Source organism: Equus caballus, chromosome 1 (assembly GCF_041296265.1).
Source record: "Equus caballus isolate H_3958 breed thoroughbred chromosome 1, TB-T2T, whole genome shotgun sequence".
In the NCBI taxonomy this organism is placed as follows: Eukaryota; Metazoa; Chordata; class Mammalia; order Perissodactyla; family Equidae; genus Equus; species Equus caballus.
Genome location: NC_091684.1, coordinates 41,795,549 through 41,820,367, shown reverse-complemented (window position 1 = coordinate 41,820,367; position 24,819 = coordinate 41,795,549). Strand labels below are relative to the sequence as shown.

At 36.7% G+C, this 24,819-nt stretch overlaps 1 protein-coding gene across 2 annotated transcripts in view; it reads left to right on the top strand.

Annotated features, from left to right (window-relative positions):
* MINPP1 (multiple inositol-polyphosphate phosphatase 1) overlaps window positions 1-24,819 on the top strand; it is a 49,652-nt gene that overhangs the window by 11,485 nt on the left and 13,348 nt on the right. Inside the window, exon 4 of one of the 2 annotated variants that reach the window (XM_001503220.6) lies at window positions 4,705-4,838. The exons of the other annotated variant lie outside the window; for it this stretch is intronic. Coding sequence (XP_001503270.2) covers window positions 4,705-4,838 — 134 coding nt within the window. The remainder of the gene's footprint in view (window positions 1-4,704; window positions 4,839-24,819) is intronic. 2 annotated transcript variants of the gene reach the window in all.

The window sequence follows — 24,819 nt, the reverse complement described above, 5'->3', positions numbered from 1 at the left end:
ATTTTTGAACTTTATATAATGGAGTCAGTCATTATGTAGTTTTTTTGGTTTCTAGTTTTTGTCCATTATGTTTTTAAGGTTTATCTATGTTGCTGCATGTAACTATAGTTCACTTGTTTTCATTCTGTATAATATTCCATTATGTGAGTTATCACAGTTTTTTAATCCATTATCTTGTTGGTAGACAAGTTCATTATACTTTTGGTTATTTTCACTTTGGTGCTATTATGAACATTCTTGTATATGTCTGGGGCAAATACACATATATTTCTGAAGGTCGACGTATGCTAGAATTGCTGGATCAGAGGATATGCAAAACCTGAAATTTACTAGATAACACCATACTATTTTTGGAGCTGTTCCAGCTTGTATTTCTGTCTTTATGCTTTTTTTCATTTTTTTCCCGTTACTTTTGACTCTCTTTCTTTTTTTAAATGATTATTTTATTAAGTCTTTGGAATTCACTATACTATGTTTATTTAATCACAGTTTTCATTTGCTTTATGGCAGAATTTCTTCGTTGAGAGGTTTTTTTTTCCTGGCTACTTTATCTGTATAGCAGTCTTCTTTTTTTTTTACGTTTTTATAGATGCCATGCTAGCCTCCTTTTTAATTATTACTCATCTGTGCTGTGAGTTTAGCTTTACTTCTCCCCAACCAGCCAGCAGGAATGAGCAGAGATGAGTAGTGTTCCTTCCAATTTAGAGTTGTTCTCCTCTGAGATCCTTTGCAGCATGCTTCCTGTAAAGATGGAATGTGTGTTTCCTTGTGGTGGTGGTATATGCTATCCTGTGAGGTGCTCTGCTCAGACTTCATTCTCATTGTTTCAAGCAAAGGATTGTTGGTTTTGCTCCTCCAAGTGTACCATGTGCTTTGAAGATCTGTCCTCTGCTTGTTTTATCTGAGGTACTTTGTTTGATTTTCACTGCATTTGGCGGTCCTTCCTCATTTATGGTGCTTCAGGGTACAGAGGTCTCCTAATCTCTTTGAAGAAGGCATTTACATTTCTATTTTTTTATTCTTTTATTTATAGGGTGATTTCTGAGAGAAGAGAGCAGGTGTATCTCAATTTTACCATCTTAAAACTCAGCTTTGGGGCTGGTCCTGTGGTGTGGTAGTTAAGTTCCATGCACTCCTCGTCAGCGGCTTGGGTTCATGGATCTGGGTCCCAGGTGTGGACCTACACCATTCATCAGCCATACTGTGATGGCAGCCCACATACGAAATAGAGGAAGATTGGCATAGGTATTCGCTCAGGGACAATCTCCCTCAGCAAAAACAACAAACCCCCCCAAAAACCCTCGAAGTTTTGTTTATATTTTCTAATTAACACTTCTAATGTTTCATCATAAACTGTGATGTTTGGTGTAATCTCTTGTAGTTATCCTTACCAAGTTAAGGAAATTTCTGTTTTTTCCTTACTAAAACCTTCTTTTGCTTATTGTTTTTTTTTTTTTTTTTTAAAGATTGGCACCTAGGCTAACAACTGCTGCCAACTTTTTTTTTTTTCCTGCTTTATTTCCCAACCGCCCCCCCCCCCCCCCCCCCCCCCCGGTACGTAGTTGTATATCTTCGTTGCAGGTCCTTCTAGTTGTGGGATGTGGGATGCCACCTCAATGTGGCCTGATGAGCGGTGCCATGTCCGCGCCCAGGATCCGAACCCTGGGCCGCCCAGGTGGAGCGCGCGAACTTAACCACTCCGCCACAGAGCCGGCCCCTGCTTATTGTTCTTAAAATCAGGAATGTGTGCTGAATTTTTGGCATCTAGGAGGATGATGGTATTTTTTTCTTCTTTAATCTTCTAACATTGAATTATTTAGTATATTTTCTAAAATTGAATCATCCTCGCATTTCTTCTTTCTTTAGATAAATTCTTTTATTGATGCATTTTTCTCCTAATTTTAGGTTGCATTTCTTGTTTCTTCATGTATTTTTAGTAATTTTTTATTAGATACTGGACGTTGTGAATGTTATGTTGTTGAATGCCTGGATTTTGTTGTCTTCCTTTAAAGAGTGTTGAAATTTGTTTTATTTTGCAGTTAAGTTACTTGTGGGTCAGCTTGACCTTTTGAGCCTTCTTTCTGAGTTTTAGACTCTCGACCTGCACTTATACCCGTGCTTTATACTATTAAAGAATGACCCTCCTGTGGTCTGTTTTGAAGTCCTGGATACCTGGGTGTCTTTTGAAGCTCTCTCTGCTTAGGCTGCATGGAACTTGAATATCTCCTAGCCTTGTGACATGTCTGCGATTGTTCAGCTTACAACTCCCACAACATTCAGCAACAGAATCAAGGGGACTCTCCAGATTTCTGGAGCTCTTTTTCTGTGTAGCTTCCTCCTCAATGATACTCTACCATGCTAATTCCAGCCGCTTCAGACTTAGTAAACGGAGTTCTGATTCCTCAACTCAGCAAGACTGCTGCATTTCCTTTCCCTGTGCCACAGTTTAAAGTGCCTCCAGGCAGAAAGCTGGGGCAGCTGTTGAGTTTACTTTGTTCCTCTTGGTCATCACAGTTCAGTGCTTATTACTCAATGCCTGAAAATATCTATTTTATATATTTTGTCTCATTTTCTAGTTTTCTGTGTCAAGAGGGCATGACTGGTATCAGTTATTCCATCATGGCAGATGATACATCCTTTTAATATACTGCTGAATTTTATTTGGTAATGGTTTATTTCAGATTCATTAAATCATGTTTATAGTGAGGTTGGTTTATGGCGGTGGCGCTCATTTGTGAGTAGTACTACTGGCCTGGCTCTACTCCTCTCCCTTTGGGAAGATTAGAAATGTAAGAGGGACTTTTGTTTGTAGCAATGACTGGGAGTCACAGATGGCATTTAGTGGATGAGAGCACAGGATACAATGTCTTGTAATGCAGTGGTCTGAATTTTCTCCCCTCACCTCTTTTCTTTGTGCTTTTTTGTCCAGTTTTGGTAACTGGCTTCTATAAGCTTTCTAAAATGAGTTGAGAAGCTTTCCATCTTTTTCTGAACCCTGGAATAATTTAAATATTAGGAACTACTCCTTGAAGTTTTGGTGGAACTCATGCTTAAAACCAACTATTCCTAGTATCTTTTAGGTAGGCCTTTGACTTGTAGTTATTTTGTATAGTCAGATTTTCCTGAGTCAGTTTGGGTAACTTATATTTTCCTAGAAAAACCACGTATTTCATTTACATTTTCAAGTCTTTTTGATATAAAGTTTTAACAGTGTGCATGTGTGATTTTTTAAAAAAATCTGCAGTTATATCTTTTTTCATTTCTCAAACTATTTTTATTTCTTCCAATAGATTTGGCAGAACTTTATTGAATTCTCTTTATTTTAATTCCTTTTTTACTTTTTTTAATGTTTACTTTGTCCCTTTTGATAACTTCTTGATTTAATTGCCTCTTTGATATATGTTTGGTTTTATTTTTGGTATATGGCACTGGCCTATGCTTGCTCTTGCTCTTAAACTTATGGCTTGCACTTAGTTTCTCTAGGGGTTCTTTGGGGGAAGAATGGCTCATAACTACTGCATAGTTGTCTCTTGTACCTCTTTTGGATTGCAAATTTAGCCCTCTAGTATTAGTGTTTATCTGATCAAATGATACATGAGTACAGAGCTTAATGTTCAGAAAATCGCTAACTTAATCACTGTCTCCAGTTCAAGACCTCTCCACCTCTCAAGATTAATCACTGCTGTCAGTTTGATATGTGCCTTTCGACCCTTTTCTATGCTGCTATTTATAATCTATATCATTCTTAGAAATGTAAACAGCATAATGTCTATGTGTGTATATGTGTATTTTGGTAATAAATGGTATTATACTGTATTTGTTATTCTTAACCTTCTCTTCTCACTCAGCAGTATGTCTTGCAGATCTTTCCATGTCAATACATGTAAATCCACAATATAGAATTTTTAGTAACTGCATAGTATTCCATGGTATGTGTATACCATAGTTTATGTAAACATCTACTTATTAATGAAATTTAGGTATTTCCAGGAATTTTTTTTGTACTCCTATAAGCACTGCAGCTGTAAGACATTCTTTCTTCCCCTCTGTAGATATTACTTTATAAGAAATGGAATTAAATGGGCCATAGAGATGTATTTTTTTATGGGTTTTGCCAGTTTGCCCCTTAGAACGTCTGTACCAGTATACATTTCTTCCAGCAATACCAATTTTTGATATCTTTGGTCTAGTTTTATTACTGTTTTTGACAAACTAATACATGAATCAAAGTAACTCATTCTCTATCTGGTTTCTACCTTCCTAAAATTCTTAAAAATTCCTACCCACTGTTGGCATCTTTCTGTGCTGTAGTGAATATTATTTTATATACATTGTTTTTCTTTTTTCCATATATATCTTTGCTATCATCTTAATGTGACTTAGAAGACAGGGGAAGGGAACAAATGTTATTAACGCACTATCCTGAACTGTCATGGATGCTGGATTATCGGCTATGAGTACTACTAACCTACTCTTGCATGGCAGCCTCTACATTCCCACAATTCAATCTTTATGTGTTATGGACCTCTGGGGCCAACTATTAAATGCTAGAAATGGCAAATACAAACTCTGTGAATGCTAGAATTCTGCTGCACTTTGTGCAGAATGGTAATGAACCTTTTCTGAGAGAATCATTATTAAATCAGGGAATCTGTTACATTAATAAGATGTACTAGTAATGACTTCTGAAATTTTTATTTTTAGGTATTAGAATATTTAAATGATCTGAAGCAATATTGGAAAAGAGGATATGGGTATACTATTAATAGTCGATCCAGCTGCACCCTGTTTCAGGATATCTTTCAGCACTTGGACAAAGCAGTTGAACAGAAACAAAGGTAAAAACTTTAAAAAAAATTTTCAATGTATATTCTGAGTGCCCAATTAAGCTTCTAGAAAATGTTTCATAATAGAGGATTTAAAAAAATAGATTTTGCTTGGGTTTTTTTTTTTTTTTTGAGGAAGATTAGCCCTGAGCTAACATCTGCCACAATCTTCCTCTTTTCGCTGAGGAAGACTGGCCCTGAGCTAACATCTGTGACCATCTTCCTCTGTTTTATGTGGGACGCCTGCCACAGCATGGCTTGACAAGTGTTGCATAGGTCTGCACCTGGAATCCAAACTGGTCAACCCTGAGCCGCTGAAGCGGAACATGCCAACTTAACCACTGCACCACTGTGCCGGCCCCTTGCTTGTGTTTTTAAGAAATATTTTAGTATAATAATTGCACTTACAAAAGAATTAGATGACATATGTAAGTTATAAAGCCTATAAATTCTCCATTCAACCCAAGAACTAGAACATTACTAATAATTTACATTTGTTTATTTATGTGTTTCTCAGTAGTTCCATTTTCCTCCCTCTCCTTGCCCCCTCGATTCCCTATCCCCTGTCATTACTATTCTGAATTTGGTTTAAGTTTTTATTATGAATGCATGTGTGCCCCAAACAATATGTTTAGTTTTGCTTAGACTCTTATGCTTATTGTCTTCTAGGACTTGTTTTTTTTCCCCCTCAACATTATGTTTATGATATTCATCATGTTGTGTTGCATATACTATAGTTCATTCATTTTTACTGTAGTGCAATATCAATAATGTGTGATATTCAGTGAATAAATATGGCAATTTATACCATCTTCTGTTGTCAGTGGGCATTTGGGTAGTTTCTATTATTGCTATTATAAACAGTATAATTGTACATGGCTCCTCATATGAATTATGAAATGTTTTTATTTTAAATGAGAATGTCTCATTGAAAAGCCTTTGTTAACATTCAATACTTTTCAAGATTTTTTTAAAAAACTTTTTATAATTTGAACCTTTGATAAGAGCCTAACCCCTATTTTATTTGACAAATATGCTTCCCTGAATACTTATACATTCACAACTGGAGATGAAAATGTGCTGTAAAGATTGAGACAAGAAGACTGAAGATGGCGTATTTGATTGTGTTTGCAGTATTTTTATATGTGTATGTATGTATGTGTGTGTGTATATATATATGTAGAGAGAGAGAGAAATTTTGTGTGTGTGTGGATAAGACTAGTTTGTGGAATTTTCTTGGGTTAGATGGGAGTTAGGGAAGAAAACCAGACTGAGTATTTAGTTACTGCGACCAAACACTTTTGTGGGGCACAAAGCCAAGGCAAGTTCTGTCTTTGAGACAGGCATTAACTTCTTTCCTCCTTGGTTTTATGAATGGTCTAAAACCCTTAGACTTTATGAGATAACAGAGCTTTGTTATTTGTTCACTGTTTGTCCCATTGTTGAATGGGAGGTGTGCAAACTTAAAACGGTGTCCGAAAGATTCTTAGATAACTTTTGTAAGATTTGCTATTACAATTTGATAGATTTAAAGCTTAAGTAAGAAGTTTATCATTGGTGCTTTAAAATAAGTGAGTATTTATGTACACTGAAAACTACAAAACATTACAGAGAGAAATTAAAGATGACACAAATAAATGCAGAGATACACTGTCTTTATGGATTGGAAGATTCAGATTGATCATCTGTAGACTGAGTGCAATCGCTATCACAGTCCCAGGAGGTCTTGTAGAAATTGAGAAGCTTATTCTGAAATGTATACAGAAATGCAAAGGACCTAGAAGAACTGAAACAATTTTGAAACAGAAGAACAAAAGGACTTATAAATACCTTACTTCAAACTTATTTTAAAACTGTTGTTATTACTACCATCAAGTCGATTCCGACTCCTAGTGACCATGTGTACAGCAGAGCGGAACCCTGCCCTGGCCTTTTTGCACCGTCCTCTTACCTTCTGGTGCTGTCTCAGACAATGCGCCGCTGCTATTCACTGGGTTTTTATCATCAGTTTTTTCAAAAGTGAGTGGCCAGGTCCTTCTTCCTAGTCTGCGTTAGTCTGTCTTATCTGCTGAAACCTGTCCACCATGGGTGATTCTGCTGGTATTTGAAATACTAGTGGCATAGCTTTCAGCAACACGCGGTGCCACAGTATGACAAATGACAGACAGATAGTGCGGTTCCCTGACTGGGAAATGAACCCAGGCCAGGCAGTGAGAGTACCTGAATCTTAACCATTAGAACACCAGGGCTGGCCATATTTATGTGTAATGATATAAATAAACTAGTTTATGCCATTTCATTTTCTAACTTATTGTCGATGTGAGTGACCTTATGTGTTAATTATAACTACAATAATGCTGTATAACAAACAACCGCAAAAAAATTAGCAGCATACAATAATCATTTCTTTAGCTCACATGTCTACATCTGCTAATACACTTGGAGCTGGCTTTTTGTGACTTGGCTGCAGCTGCTTAATTCTGCTCTGTGTGCTTCTCCTGGGAAGAGCAGACTAGCCCAAGCCTTTTTTTCCCTCACATTGATGGCTGAGGTGCAAGAGAGAGTAAGGAATACTCAGGTTCTCTTAAGGCTGTGTTCAGAACTGCTGCTTTAGGGGCTTTTAGGACTCAGCCCCGTGGCTGAGTGGTTAAGTTCATGTGCTCCGCTTTGGCAGCCCAGGGTTTCACCGGTTTGGATCCTGGGTGCGGACATGGCACCGCTTATTAGGCCGTGCTGAGGCGGCATCCCATATGCCACAACTAGAAGGACCCACAACTAACAATACACAACTATGTACTGGGGAGCTTTGGGGAGAAAAATGGAAAAATAAAAAAAAGATATATTTAAAAAAAAAAAAAGAACTGCCACTTTAGTCTTCGCCTTAGTCTGTTGTCCAATGTAAGTTACATAAATGAACCTGAAGTCAAGGATTAGGAAAGATAGTCCATCTCTTTAGTGCAAAGGACAAGTCATGTGGAAAAGGGTGTGGATCCTCTATTATTTGGGGAGAAGTGAATATTCTACCACAGTTTGTCCTCTTGTTTTCAAATATTTACTGCCAGTGTAATAATAGTTTACATTCTTTAGCCAATACAAAGCTTTCATAACGTCACTTTCCAAAAAAAGACCAAAACGGAAACTTAGAAATATCAATAGTTGTCAGAAATCAAGGAAGTATCATTTTTCATTTACTTTCCATGATCAATGTATATTTCATCACATGACCCCCCCCCCTTGCTGGCTTTTTGATATCACATAAAGTGACAGCTCCAAATTCTGTCTCCTTGATATTAAATGAAGTATTTTAATTAAGTGAAAATATTTTTAAGAATATATGTAATACACATTTTTATATATAAATATTTAGGAAAATAGATGACTGAGTTCATGCTGATATCTCCAACTGTAATCCATTACTACGAAGATTGTTCTGGGCTCCTCCTCCTGCTTATCCATAAATTCTCATGCCAACAATAAGAAATCTGGCTGCCACCATCCACCACACTTTCACTTAATTGTTCAGTCCCTTATACACGTCTAATAGTATGAGAATTACTAACCTTTACCCTACGGGATGCGAATTTAGCAACTGCACTACATTGCTTATGTGCAGTTTGTTGTCTTTGGTTTTACAGACTCCAGTCCTATCCAAAGTTGCTTAGGTCAGTAACTTTTCCCCCTACCCCTTCAGTGAGGTTGTTTCATATATTTGTAGTACATTTAGATTGTTTTGTCACATTCTACATTCAGTTCTGGGATTCCCCCAGCCTTATAAATGATTTTTTAAGTTTGAATACACTAATTTTGTCTCCCTTGTGCATAAAGTTCACTGGATTTTTGATAAATGCATAGTGTCATGTATCAGTGGTTACGGTATCGTACAGAATAGTTAAACCACCCTGAGAATCTTGTGGCTTCACTTATTCAGTCATCCCTCTCCTCCCTGCCCCCTAAACCACTGGAAACCGCTGATCTCTCTTGTGTGTCTATAGTTTTGCCTTTTCCAGAATGTCATATGATTATTACCATACAGTGTGTAGTCTTCTTGAACTGGCTTCTTTCAGTTAGAAATAGTGCGAATTTAAGATTCATCTATTTCTTTGTGGCTGCATAGCTTATTTTTTAAAATCACAGAATAGTGTTTCCTTGTGTGGATGTACCACATTTTGTTTATTCATTCCCCTTCTGAAGAAGATCTTGGTTGCTTCTAGGTTTTGGTGATTATGAATAAAACTCTTATAAACATCTGCATTCAGGTTTTTGTGTGAACATAAATTTTCAGATCAAATGGGTATATACCTAGAAGATCAATTGTTAGATCACGTGGTCTAACTTTGTTCAGCTTTGGAAGAAACTGCCAAAATGTCTTCAGAGTGGTTGTACCAGTTTACGTTCCTACCAGCAATGAATGAGAGTTCCTCTTGCTGTACAACCTCATTAGCAATTGATATTGTCAGATTTTTTGCATTTTAGCCGTTCTAATAGATGTGTAATGGTACTTCATTGTTTTAATTTTCAATTTTCTAATGACAAGTGATGTTGAGCATCTTTTCGTATGCTTATTTGTCATCCGTGTATCTTCTTTGGTTAGATGTCTGTTCGTACTTTTTGCCCATTTTTAAATTGAGTTGTTTTCTTATTGTTGAGTTTTAAAAGTTCTTTGTATATTTTGGATACAAGTTCTTTATCAGATATATGTTTGAATAATATTTTCTGCCAGTCTTTGGCTTGTCTTTTCATTCTCTTAACAGTATCTTTCACAGAGCAGAAGTTTTTAAAAATTCAAATTGTCTTACTTGTTTTTCTTTCGTTGATTATGCTTTTGTATTGTCTACCATTTTATTCTACCTTATTTCTAAATTACTCACGCTTGTTCTTTATCATTTTTTAGAGAAATCATGACTTCTATGGAGATATCCATATGTTACTGATTTCACCGCCACTGTTTATTTTTACTTCTTTCTTTTTTTTTGGAGGGTAAGATTTGCCCTAAGCTAACGTCTGTTGCCAGTCTTCCTCCTTTTTTCTTCTTTTTCCCCTGCAAAGCCCCGGTACACAGTTGTGTATAGTTTTTAGTTCTTCTGATTCTTCTGTGTGAGCCGCTACCATGGCATGGCTACTGACAGGTGAGTGGTGTGGTTCCACACCCGGGAACTGAACCTGGGCCGCCAAAGTGAAGCATGCTGAACTTTAACCAGTAGGCCACCAGAGCTGGCTCTACTTATTTCTTTCTTAATGAAAAAGTTCCCTACTAGTTTATTTAGCAAGATTTAGGGAGTAGTAAAGTTTCTCTGTCTTTTCCTTTTTGTTTATTTTTTCAAAATGTTTTTATTTTATCCTTATAAAGGAATGATGACTTGGATCAGTACAGGATGCCAGGTGAAATGTTACTTTTCCTCAGCACTTTTAAAACATTCTTCCAGTGTCTTTGGTATCTAATAATCCCTAATTGTTTCCTCCTAGTAGATTATCTTTCTTTTTTTGGATTATGCTGTAGATATTACTTTGTCTTTGATGTTCTGCAAATTCCCCATATTGTGTCTTGGTGGAATATTATTTTTTACTTATTATAAGGACTTGAGGATTTTCTTTCCTATTGAATCTGAGGATTTCTGTCTTTCACTAATTTGTGAAAATTCTCAAACATCATCTATTTGAATATTACCTTTTCTTCATTCTTTCTAATTTGTCCTTCTACAGTTTTTAATCATAGGCATGTCAAACCTTCTCATTAATATTTTTCCATTTCTTTAACCTTTGAACTGAATTTGTTTTTTACCTCAAATCTATTTTACAGTTTACTAATTTATTTTTCATTTCATTGTTATCTGATGCTTAACTCTCTATCTAAATTTTTATTTTAATGACCATCTTAGTGTGTATATAAGTACAACCACCTTGGAAAATTGTTGGCATTACTTCATAAATATGAAGATGCATATACCCGAAAAACGAGCAATTCCAAAAGCACGGATAAAACTGCTCTAAGCAGTATTTTTATAATAGGAAAAATAAAGAACACAGGAAACAGTTCGTCTTTTCATTAGCAGTACAATGGAAAAATCATAGAGGGAAAAATAAAATAAATGAACTAGAGCTACATGCATCAACAGTGTTGAATGACAAATGTATGACTTTGAGCAGAAAAGAGGTCGAATCATAGAGAAATACACAAAGTATGTTTCTCTTTAGATAAAGATCAAAAGCAGATAAAATTAATACTAGCACTTAAGGATAAATTCTAATGTAGCACAACATTTAATGTGCAAACCAGTTACTAGTATGAAATTTATAAGTGGTTAGTTAGCCTCTGGGATGAAAGAAATGGAAACTTGTGGAGGAACATTCAGGAGAATTCAAGATTACTGGTAATCCGCCTTTTACTCTGACTAGGGAGGGGTACGTAGGATTTGCTTTTATCATTAGTTTTTAATGGATTTCAGTCTGTACATAGGCATTATATATATGAGTGTGTGTATTTATATTTATCTCTGGGTTCAGGGGAACAGATAGGAGATGAAATGTAACTTGATTATAGGAGGTGTGTCATTTGAAATATTAAATGTTATCTGGAACAATATATTGGTTATATGCTTAACAGCTGTTGAAATGCAGAGCTTGCATTTTACAGATATTGCTTCACTGCCTTCTGTTCAATTTTAGTGTCACTTCTCAATATTTCAACTTTAATGGACTGTAGTCTCCCTGTTACTTAAGGAAATGGACAGGGTCCAAGTTTATTAAATCAATATACTTAATGGACAATTAAAAACACTTTTTAACCTCACAACGGCTGTACATATTTCTTTAGTTTGACGTGCATTTTTTTAAAATTGTTTTATTGAGGTCATATTGGTTTATAACATTGTGTAATTTCAAGTTTACGTTATTATATATCAGCTTCTGTATAGACTGCATCATACTCACCACCAGTAGTCTAATTTTTATCTGTCACCGTACATGCGTGCCCCTTTACCCCTTTTGCCCACCCGCCAACCTCCTTCTCCTCTGGAACCGTTAATCTATTCTCTTTATATCCATGTGTTTGTTTATCTTCCATATATGAGTGAAATCATGCAGTGTTTGTCTTTCTCTGTCTGGCTTATTTCACTTAACGTCATCCCATCAAGGTCCATCCATGTTGTTGCAAATTGGACGATTTTGTCTTTTTTTATGGCTGAGTAGCGTTCCATTGTGTCTATATACCACATCTTATTTATCCATTTATCAGTTGGTGGGCACTTGGGTTGCTTCCACATCTTGACTATAGTGAATAATGCTGCAGTGAACATAGGAGTGCATAGATCTCTTTGTGTTGTTGATTTCATGTTCTTTGAATAAATACCTAGTAATGGGATAGCTGGCTCGTATGGTATTTCTATTTTTAATTTTTGGCAAAATCTCCATACTGTTTTCCATAGTGGCTGCACCAATTTGCATTCCCACCATCAGTTTCTGAGGATTCCCTTTTCTCCATATCCTCTCCAACATTTGTTATTTTTTGTCTTGTTAATTATAGCCATTCTGACAGGTGTAAGGTGGTATCTCATTGTAATTTTGATTTGTATTTCCCTAATAATTAGTGAAGTTGAACATCTTTTCATGTGCCTCTTGGCCATCTGTATATCTTCTTTGGAAAAATGTCTGTTCAGATCTTTTGCCCATTTTTTAATTGGTTGGTTGTTTCTCTGATGTTGATTTTTTCTTTTTTTGGGGTGAAGAAGATTGGCCCTGAGCTAACATCTGTTGTCAGTCTTCCTCTTTTTTGCTTGAGGAAGATTGTCACCAAACTAACATCTGTGCCAATCCTCCTCCACCTTGCATGTGGGACGCCACCACGGCATGGCTCAGTGAGCAGTGTGTAGATCCATGCTCAGGATTCAAACTCGCAAACCCTGGGCCGCCACAGTGGAGTGTGTGAACTTAACCCACTATGCTATCGGGCTGGCCTTTCTTATGTTGAGATATGTGAGTTCTTTATATATTTTGGGATATTAACCCCTTATCAAGTATATGGTTTGCAGATATCTTCTCCCAGTTGTTAGGTTGTCTTTCCATGTTGTAGATGTTTTCTTTTGCTGTGCAGAAGCTTTTTAGTACAATAGAGAAAGGAAAGTCTCTTTAATAAATGGTGTTGGGAAAACTGGACAGACAAAAGAATGAAAGTAGACCGTTATCTGCACCATACACAAAAATTAACTCAAAATGAATTAAATACTTGAATCTAAGACCTGAAACCATAAAACTTCTAGAAGAAAACATAGGCAGTATGCTCTTCAACATTGGTCTTAGCAGCATCTTTTCAAATACCATGTCTCACCAGGCAGGGGAAACAATGGGACATTTTATTTGTTTTGATTTTATCTTAAAATGAAATTCCAATTTTTTAGCTTATTTCCTTATAATTTGCTTCTCTCTCCCACAAGTGAAGTTCAGAGAGGAAAATGCAACTAATTGAGTACTCCATTATGTTAAGTAGCAGCTGATTGTGCTTTTATATTTTAGAAGCCAATGAGGTGAATTTTCTTGCATGGCTTGTGGAATCAGATCTAGTAATATAAAGGCAATGTGATGTGGTAGGCAGATGCATGGATGTGGTTTGAGTCCTGGTTCTGCTTTATTGATGCTGCAGATTCCTCACTTCTGAAAAGGGGAATATCTCTCCTGACTCATGGGGTTGTTGTGACAATCAAATGAGATAATGTCTATTAAAGCACTTAGTATAATGAGATATACAAATATGGCATTGTTATTGTATATGAGAGTTCTCTGGTCAAAACATGTCCTTAATGTCTTGTCAGACATTCACACACTTCTCCCTCCCCATAATTATTCAAATAATAGAAACAAGTACTTTGTAAGACTTATTCTCTTCAAATTTTCATAGCTTTGAGCTCATTTATTAAACTAATTTCCTTTTCATTGGCAAGATGGAGAAAATCCCTACTTCTTTTGGATGCTTACTCCTTTATTTGTGAATTGAAAAGAAGATTGATTCAACAATGCGTGGCAGGCAGTGTTTTAGGAGCTGGATACAGTGATGAATAAGACAAAGTCATTGCACTTGTGACTCTTACAATCTAGAGAAAATAGAAATAAACGTAATAGCCATGGGTCATCGTGTCACTGTTTATGTAAGATTGTGAAACAGTATGAAGAGTTGAAGGAAGGAGAGTTTGACCTTGTAAAGCAGGAACTCGTTTTGGCCACTGCCTCCTTTTCCAATTGAGGAAGAAGAGTCAGCGGTGATTGTGGAGAAACTGGCAGGTACTTTCCAGGAACTGGTTATCGCTATACTAAAAGACTGATTAGGATTTTAAAAAGTATTTACTTGGCTGAATCAAGATTAAATCTTATTAAATGGGTAAAGGTAAGAAAAGTGTATTTAGAGACTTCTGTCAGATTTCTTTCCAAAAACCAAAATGACCAATTTTATGAGCAGTGCCAAAATTGAGTACTTCTGAAAAAATGAACATATGCTCATCAGAGAGAGAATAATAGGGTTTTTTAAATTAATAGACTTCATTTTTTAGAGCAGTTTTAGGTTCACAAAATTAGGGGGAAGTTACAGAGTTCCCATGTACCACCCCCTCCTCCACATACACAGCCTCTTCCACCATTAACATCACACAGCAATGTGGTAGAATAATAAGATTTTAATAGAATAGTGTATCTTTGTATTTTATTATTATTATTATTTTTCTTAAAGATTGGCACCTGAGCTAACAACTGTTGCCAATCTTTTTTTCTTTTTTTTTTTTTTCTGCTTTATCTCCCCTGGTACATAGTTGTATATCTTAGTTGCAGGTCCTTCTAGTTGTGGCATGTGGGACACCACCTCAGCATGGCCTGACAAGCGGTGCTATGTCTGCGCCTAGGATCTGAACCGCTGAAACCCTGGGCCGCCGCAGCCACGCGTGATCTTAACCACTCGGCCACGGGGCTGGCCCCTGTATTTTTTCTTATTTATCAAAACATTCACTTTTTTTCTTCCTGTTTCTTAAAGTCTTTTTTGGATTTGGATTTGGAGTTTGTAAGTGAGTATATTTATATATGGAGATATATCAGCAATATTTTGTCGTTAATGTTGTCTGAAGAAATGTCTTTCACTTAATTCTAGAGTTGGCAGGCTATGTTTTGTTTTCTCCGTTCCTCCTCCACCCCACATTGAGGTGGTACTGTGTGCACAGATTGTCTTTTTGTGTTAACATTAAATCAGAGATATTCTTCAATGTTTCTGAATATTTTTCAACATAATTTTAATAGCATGATTTTATTTTACAGAAAATTGAAGGTTGCAAATAATGTTAATTGACAAGTGTCAACATTTCAGTTAAATGTAACCAGCCTTCCAAATTCAGGGTCCTTGACTCTTATTAGGATCTTGACTTTTATTTGCCTTCTTAAACCATCACTACAGTGATAGGATTAAAGTTAAAGCTAGTAAATTCACTATTTAAGCAAATTTAAAGCATGCTTGCTGTTTAAGCAGCTGCAATTAGAAAAGCAGATTGAATTTATTGAAGAAATGAGCTGTCTCTGGATTTTATTCTGCTTTTGCCTTCCTTCCTTATTCTCTCTGTTAATATATTTTTATCTTTTAGATTGGGAAAATTCAAGAAGTCATTTCCTTTTTGAAAGTAAGGTTTATATTCTGCTCTATAATTGCTTGCCTCATGAGCCCTTCCCTTTTGTTGTGGATACTCTCAGACACCAGAATTAATTGCTGTAAATATTTGTTACTATCATAAAATAACTCTCATTAACCTTTTTTCTACCTTTTCATTAGCTCTCAAATACTTGATATTTTCAGATTTCACTGTTGAATAAGGGTATGGCTTTTTAAGGTTGTGTAGTTCCTTATTTTAACATGAGATGGCAGCATTGAAATAAATGTGTAGTGGCACCAACTAGTTTTAAGTAGCTATTTTGGTCAATTATTTAGCCCACTCTAATGGGACAGCTTCATCTTTTAAAGTTCTTAGAAATGTATTAACAGATTTTAAGTCCTCAGAACCTGTTCTTTTCTTTTTGCTAACTTTCTGAAGTCAGGGTTCCATAGAGTTTAACTGGGTGTACTGGGAATCTCTTTTACTGCTAGTTCTTGAAAGATACTTGCTAAATAAGGTAAAAGTTTGTATAACTATTCTGAGTAGCTCTGAATTCAGAGCCAAATGTCCAGCTGCCGCTAGAAAGACACTTTTTGACTTTCGCTAGACTGTGATGTCTCAGTAGACTGTAGGTCTGTGACATCTGGAACTTTATTTCACTGCTCTCTCCTCAGTGCCTAAAACAAGCCTGGGATGCCGTTGGTACTCAGTATGCATTGAAGGAATATCTAGAGTCCTTTTTCCCTTGTAGTCTCTATTTTAGTCAGTGCCACCATCATCCTCCCAGGCATCCAAGCCACAAACCTATGCGTCATTCTTGACTGTCTCCCTCACCTTCTGCATCTACTCACTGTATCGTATGGTGTTTTTTTTTTTTTTTTTTGCTTTCAGTTTTATGTCAATTCCTTCCACGTTTCTTCACCCCCACTGCTACCACCTCAACTCAGGCTAATGTCTTCTCTTTAGATTTTAGCAACTGCCTTCTAAGTGCTTCCATGGTTTCAGTGTTACTCTCACTCCACTCCAATACACATTGCGCCAACAATAAAGAGTATACAAAGATGAATACATTTATATTATTGTCTCATGTCCTAATTTGGAGGATATTTATATAACAGCACTAAAACAGGTAGAAAAGTGCTGAAGGAGAAGTAATTTGACTTGTGAGTTTGGTAGGGCATGATGGGAGGAAGAGTCTTTGAGGTTGGTCTCTGAAGACTTCTTTCACTAACCTCAGCACGTCAGCCCTTAAGACTTGTTTTGATTTTTTAAAACTGAGGTTTAAATTCAGGTGTAATGTAAAGTAAATGGCACATATTTAAAGTGTACAATTTGATAGCTTTTTACACATATATACACCCATGAAACCATCACTACACTCAAGATAATGAAACAGTTATCATATGCAAAAATTTCTTTGTGACTATTTCTAATCCATTTCCCACCCTCCATTCCCAGGCCAACCACTGATCTTCTTTCTGCCCTACATTAATTTGTATTTTCTAGAATTTTATATAATGGAACCATACATTCCATTTTTTATACATTTTTTGGCTTGGCTTCTTTCACTCAGCATGGTGGTTATGAGATTCATCCATGTTGTTGCACGTATTAGTAGTACATTCCTTTTTAAGGCTGAGTAGTAGTCCATTATACAGATAACACCACAATTTGTTTATCCATTCTCCTTATGATGGACATTTGGGTTGTTTCCAGTTTGAGGCTATTACAAATAAAGCTGTTGTGAACATTTGTGCTCTTTGTATGGACATATGCTTTTATTTCTCTTTGGTAATACCTGGAGATGAAATAGCTGAGTCGTGTGTAGGTATATGTTTAACTTTTTAAGAAATTGCCAAACTCTTCCTGTCAGTGAGTGAGAGTTCCAGTTATTCTATGTCCTGGCCAATGCTTGGCATCGTAGGTCTTTTTAATAGTAGCCATTCTAATGGATGTGTAGTAGTAGCTCATTGTGGTTTTAGTTTGCATTTCCCTAAAGACTAGTGATATTGAGCATCTTTTCATGTACTTATTTACCATCCATATGTTTACTTTGGTGAAGTGTCTGTTCAAATCTTTTGCCATTTTTTAAACTGGGTTTATCATTTATTATTATTGTTGTTATGAGTTTTTTATATATTTATTCTAGGTACAAGTCCTTTTCTCAGATTTATGCTTTACAAATATATTCTCCTAGTTTGTGGTTTGCCTTTTTGTTTCTATAATAGTATGTTTTATGGGCTGATTTTGCCCCACTGTTGAGGCAATTCCTCTGGATCATCTATTTGGTACCCTATATATTTTGAGGTTTTCCTAGTCTGGCTATGGGAACACAAACTATTCCTGGCCCTGTGTTAGCTTTGGGAATTCTTTCACCTGTTCCTTTCCAATTTTTTTCCCTGGATTTGGATCGTTTTCTCACATGCATGTGCTGATTAGTACTATCTGAAAACTTGCAAGGAGTCCCTGCAGATCTCTCTTCTCTGGTCGTCTGTGCTGTGAATTCCGCCAGTGTGGTCTCCCTAAATTCTCAGTTCTCTCTCGTCTATTTAGGAACATTGCCTTGCTCTGTTTGGGCTCCCCTTCCCTGTGCTGCAGCCTGGAAACTGTAGGCAGTAAGCTGAGACAGTTGTTGGGGTTCGCCTCATATGCTTCCCCTTAACTCTTAGTCTCTTGTCAGATGTCTGAAAACTGCTGCTTCATATATTTTGTCTGGCTTTAAGGCAGGAAGGTAAATCCAGTCCCTCTTACTCCATCTTGGCTGGAAGCAGAAGTTTTTTATATACTTTTGATTGAAAAAGCACTTTATGCTTGAGTCATTTTAGTTCTACATTTGTGTTAAGCTGTGTTCAACTGATGCTTCTCCAAATGCCTCACTGGGGTTGATGTATGAGAAGACTTTAAAAGGTTTTTTGTTTTTTGCCTGGTAATTTTTCCCCAAAGCAGCTCATATCTCTGGCAGTTCATGTTGCTTATGTGTGCACTTACGTAAGTATGAGAATTATATGAGTTGTCTAAAGCTCTATTTGATATTCCTGGATCATGTTTAAAAACACACGTTGTGTAACTTTAGTTGAGTGTGAAACATGAAGAGCTTAGAAAGATCTAAGATGAGTACCTTTAGGGGAAAAACATGCAATTATTAGTTGTTTTTCTGGTTGAGCTTTTTGAAAGACTTTAAGTACTTTTTTGGGGTGTTTTACTTAGTTTGAACACACATATTCATGAATACTCATTTTACAACATAATTTTAGACTTGAAATTAAATTTTAATTTTAGTTGAACATTTAATAAAGTCGCCTTATCACCTTACGTAAGTAAAAGACGGCTGAAATTTGGAGAGCTGCATTCTTATCTTGCTACTTGTCTTTTCCTTATTTCTAAAATGAGAGGACTTGACCAGATCTAAACCCTAAAACGTGATTCCAGCTGTGTGTATATATACATATATATTTATTTGTATAGATTATTCATTTGTTTTCTTATATTGGTATTAATAATTTACATTTTCTAGGTGCTTTTTAATTTTTTAAATTATTTATAAAGTTGTGTAATTTCAGGTGTACATTATTATTTATCACTTTCTGTATAGACCACCAATAGTCTAACTTTTATCCGTCACCATACATCTGTACCCCTTTTGCCAACCCCCAAACCGCATTCCGTTCTGGTAACCACTAATCTGTTCTCTTTATCCAAGTATTTGTTTATCTTCCACATATGAGTGAAATCATGTGATGTTTGTCTTTCTCTGTCTGGCTTATTTCGCTTAACTTAGATCATACCATCAGGGTCCATCCATGTTGTTGCAAATGGGACGATTTTGTCTTTTTTATTCCTGAATAGTATTCCATTGTGTATATATACCACATCTTAGTTATCCATTCATCAGTTGATGGGCACATGGGTTGCTTCCACGTCTTTGCTGTTGGAAATAATGCCGCAGTGAACATAGGGGTGCATAGATCTCTTTGAATTGTTGAATTCAAATTCTTTGGATAAATACTCAGTAGTGAGATAGCTGGCTCATATGGTATTTCTATTTTGAATTTTTGGCAAAATCTCCATACTGTTTTCCATAGTGGCTGCACCAGTTTGCATTCCCACCATCAGTTTCTGAGGATTCCCTTTTCTCCATATCCTCTCCAACATTTGTTACTTTTTGTCTTGTTAATTATTGCCGTTCTGACAGGTGTAAGGTGGTATCTCATTGTAATTTTGATTTGTATTTCCCTAATAATTAGTGAAGTTGAACATCTTTTCATGTGCCTCTTGGCAATCTGTATATCTTCTTTGGAAAAATGTCTGATCATATCCTCTGCCTATTTTTTGATTGGGTTGTTTGTTTTTTTTGTTGTTGAGTTGTATGAGTTCTTTATCTATTTTTGAAATTAACCCATGTCAGATATGTGATATGCAAATGTTTTCTCCCAGTTGGGTTGTCTTTTTGTTTTCTTCATGATTTCTTTTGCTGTGCAGAAGCTTTTTAGTCTAATGTAGTCCCATTTGTTTATTTTTTCTTTTGTTTTCCTTGCCTGAGTAGACATGGTATTCAGAAAGATGCTACTAAGACCAGTGTCGAAGAGGGTACTCCCTATATTTTCTTCTAGGAGTTTTATAGTTCCAGGTCTTGCATTCAAATCTTCAATCTATTTTAATTTCGTTTTTGTGTATGGGGTAAGATAATGGTCTACTTTCAGTTGTTTGCATGTGGCTGTCCAGTTTTCCCAATACCATTTATTGAAGAGACTTTCCTTTCTCCATTGTCTGTTCTTGGCTCCTTTGTCAAAGATTAGCTCTCCATAGATGTGCAGTTTTACTTCTGGGCTTTCAATTCTGTTCCATTGATCTGTGTGTTTGTTCCTGTGCTAGTACCATGCTGTTTTGATTACTGTAGCTTTGTAGTATATTTTGAAGTTGGGGATTGTGATGCCTCGAGCTTTGTTCTCTTTTCTCAAGATTGGTTTGGCTATTTGGGGTTTTTTGTTGTTCCGTATAAATTTGAGGATTCTTTGTTCTATTTTTGTGAAGAATGTTATTGAGATTCTGATTGAGATTGCATTGAATCTAGATTGCTTTAGGTAATATGTACATTTTAACTATGTTTATTCTTCCAATCCATGAGCATGGAATATCTTTCCATTTCTTTAGGTCTTCAATTTCTTTCAATAATGTCATATAGTTTTCAGTTTATAGGTCTTTCACTTGTTTAGTTAAGTTTATTCCAAGATATTTTATTCTTTTTGCTGTGATTGTAAATGGAATTGTATTCTTGACTTCTCTTTCTGCTAGTTCGTTGTTAGTGTATAGAAGTGTAAGCGATTTTTGTAAGTTGATTTTGTACCATACAACTTCGCTGTACTTGTTATTTCTAATAGTTTTCTGGTAGATTCTTTAGGGTTTTCTACGTATAGAATAATGTCGTCCACAAACAGAGTTTTACTTCTTCCTTTCCAATTTGGATAGCTTTTATTTCTTTTTCTTGCTTAATTGTTCTGGCCAGAACCTTCAGTACTCTGGCAAGAATGGGCATTGGGGCACCTTTGTTCCCATTCTCAGAGAGGTGGCTTTCAGTTTTTCCCCACTGAGTATGATGTTGGCTGTGGGTTTGTCATATATGACCTTTATTATTTTGAGGTACTTTCCTTCTAACCCATTTGATTGAGAGTTTTTATCATAAATAGATGTTGAATCTTGTCAGTTGCTTTCTCTTCATCTATTGAGATGTTCATGTCATTTTTCCTCATTTTGTTATTGTGGTGTATCATGTTGATTGATTTGTGGGTGTTGAAGCATCCTTGTATCCCTGGTATAAATCCTACCCAATCATGGTGTATGATCCTTTTAATGTATTGCTGTATTCAATTTGCCAATATTTTGTTGAGCATTTTTGCATCTGTGTTCATCAGTGATATTGGCCTGTGATTTTCCTTCTTTGTGTTGCCCTTGTCTGGCTCTGGTGTCAGGGTTGTGTTGGCCTCATTGAATGAGTTAGGAAGCATTCCATCTTCTTCAATTTTTTAGAATAGTTTGAGAAGGATGGGTAGTAAGTCTTCTTTGAATGTTTGGTAGAATTCTCCAGAGAAGCCATCTAGTCCTTGACTTTTGTTTTTTGGGAGGTTTTTGATTACTGTTTCAATCTCTTTACTTGTGATTGGTCTATTCAGATTCTCCATTTCTCCTTGATTCAGTTTTGAGAGGTTGAGTCTAAGAATTTATCCATTTATTGTGAGCCTAAGAATGTATCCATTTCTTCCAGGTTGTCCAATTTGTTGGCATATACTTTTTCACATTATTCTCTTATAATCCTTTGTATTTTTGTGGTATCTGTTGTAATTTCTCCTCTTTTCATTTTTAATTTTATTTATTTGAGCCTTCTCTCTTTCTTCTTACTGAGTCTAACTAAGGCTTTCTCAGTTTTATTTTAAGTTAACCAACTCTTAGTTTCATTGATCCTTTCTACTGATTTTTTTGTTTCACTTTCATTTATTTCTGCTCTAATTTTCATTATTTCCTTCCCTTTACTGATTTGGGGCTTTGTTCTTCTGTTTCTAGTTCTATTAGGTGTAGTTTAAGATTGCTTATTTGAGATTTTTCTTGTTTGTTGAGGTAGGCCTGTATTGCTATGAATTTCCCTCTTAATGCTACTTTTGCTGCATCCCATAAGAATTGGTATGTTGTGTTTTCATTTTAATTTGTCTCTAGGTATTTTTTACTTTCTCCTTTGATTTCTTCCCCTGATCCAGTGGTTGTTCAGTAGCATGTTTGTTTGGCAGCATGTCTCCATATATTTGTGAGTTTCCCAGCCTTTTTCTTGTAGTTAATTTCTAGTTTGATAGCATTGTGGTCACAAAAGATGCTTGATAGGATTTAAATCTTAAATTTATTGAGGCTTGCCTTGTTTCCCAACATATGATGTATCTTTGAGAATGTTCCATGTGCACTTAAGAAGAATGTGTGTGCTACTGCTTTTGGATGGAGTGTTCTCTATATATCCAAAAGTCCATCTGGTCTAGTGTTTCATTTAAGGCCACCATTTCCTTGTTGACTTTCTGTCTGATCTATTCAGTGATGTAAGTGGAGTGTTGAGGTCCTTTGCTGTTGTTGTGTTTCTGTCAGTTTCTCCATTTTAAGTCTGTTAATAGTTGCTTTATATACTTTGGTGCTCCTTTGTTAGGTGCATATATATTCATAAGTGTTATGTCATTTAAAAAAAAAAATCTTAATTTTTTTTTTCCTTCTCTACCTGAAGCATTTCTCTATTTGTATCCTCTAAATCACTAATTTGTCCTTCATAATGTCAGCTCTACTTTTTAAAGATTCTAGATGATTTTTTATCTCATTACTTGTGTTCTTCATATCCAGAATTTCTGTTTAGGTTTTTTTAAGCATTTCAATCTCTTTGGTGAAGTGTTCTTTCTGCTCATTAATTTTATTCCTGAGTTCAATGAACTATCTTTTTGAGTTTTCTTATAAACGTTGAGTTTTTTTATGACAACTATTTTGAATTCTCTGTCATTTACATTGTAAATTTCTGTGACTTCAGGATTGGTTTCTGGAGACCTGTCATTTTCCTTCTGCTCTGAAGTGTTACTGTAGTTTCTCATGATGTTTGATGAACTGATCCTTTGCCAGTGCATCTGTGGTAGTATCAGGTCACAGATTCCACCTGCTCACCACTGAGGGGCTGGCACAGGAGGTGTGTTTTCTGATCCCACCCCATCTGCTAGATGTTGTGTGTGTACAGCTGCTCTGCATTTGCCTGAGGTGGCTACAGATGCTCGGCAGGTCACTCTCATGGGAGCGGGGCCTCTGTGCTCAGCAGATGGCTTGCTCAAGTGCAGATTGGCACTGTGCCACTGTGCTTGGTGGGTGGGGCATCTTCACAGGGGCTGAGCCGTGGCCACTCAATGGAGGGCCTTCCCACTGGCGGGGTTGCTGCAGCACTGTGGGTGCTGCCACAGGCTGGGATAGCATTCACACGCATGCTGGACTGCCACTGCCTTCTCCTATGGTTTCGTTGTCCACTGTGCTTTTTGAGTGGGGCTCCTTTGCAGAGAATGAGCCAGGGCCACTTGGTGGGGCTGCCTCACCATGGTGGGCATTCCTGTAGGCCAGGATAGCATTTGCATGTGTGCAGGGCTGCCACTGCCTCCTGTTACAGTCATGACGGCCACTGTGCTTGGTGAGTGGACTCCTTTGTGTGGGCCAAGCTGCGGTTACTTGGTGGGGAGTATTGCCACTGGCAGGGCTGCCGTGGCACAGTGGACATTCCCACAGGCTGGGATAGTGTTCGCATGCAGGCTGGGCTATCCCCTCCTCCTCTTAGAGTCACGCCGGCTGCTTTGTGGAGACCCGTGACCTGGCTTGCTGCTGCCAGGGACAGAGATGGTGCACTCAGCTATCTCCACTGCGTCCCAGGGATCTAGTCCATCCACCTTCAGATGTATAGCTGAGTGGGTCTCAGGCATCCTGTTGTGCTGTGTGGGTATCCTCTGTTGGTCAGTGAATGTCCTTTAATTGTAATGAGAGGGGGAGAGACAAAGGGAACAGCTCACTCTGCCGTGTTGCTGATGTGACTCCTCTTTTTTATTTTTTAAAGCTAAAATATACCACTTGTTTTCTTTTTCTGCTTTATCTCCCCAGACCCCCCTGGTACATAGTTGTATGTCTTAGTTGCACATCCTTCTAGTTGTGTCATGTGGGACACCACCTCAACGTGGCCTGACAAGCAGTGCCATGTCCATACCCACGGTCCAAACCAGCAAAACGCTGGGCTGTCACAGTGGAGCATGTAGACTTAACCACTCGGCCATGGGGCCAGCCCCTAATATATACCACTTTTAAAGTGATTTTGTCACTTCTCAGAAAATGTGATATCCCAGGTTTGGTGCATTTTTATTAGAGAGAGTGAGCAGAGTTAAATGTGTCCTATTCCATGCCTTTGTATTCCTTGGTCTTTGGGAGACTATTCTGCTAAGAGTTCTAGGGAAAGAATAGTTGTTACAAGTGGAGGATATAAGCTAATTTGAGAAATGTGACTAATAGAAGTCTCTGTTTATTGAGGGATCATAATATGCAATCAGAATACAGAAAACACAAAGGTTCTAGAAAAATAGGAAAGTTCAAAGCAAATTATAGAACATCTGAATTATTCTTAATTTGATGTTATGTAAATTTAATTAGTCTACTTAGACACTTTAAATATAGGACTCATTAGGATAAAATTTTAGACTTCTCTGGAATACATGTATTGTAGGTGATATAAACCAATGAGGGAGAGAATTGTAGGTGTACCATTCCTCAGGATGTCAGATTGTAATATAATATATAGCACAGATTTTGAGGATGTAGGCAGTCTGAACTCTCAAATTCATATTCAA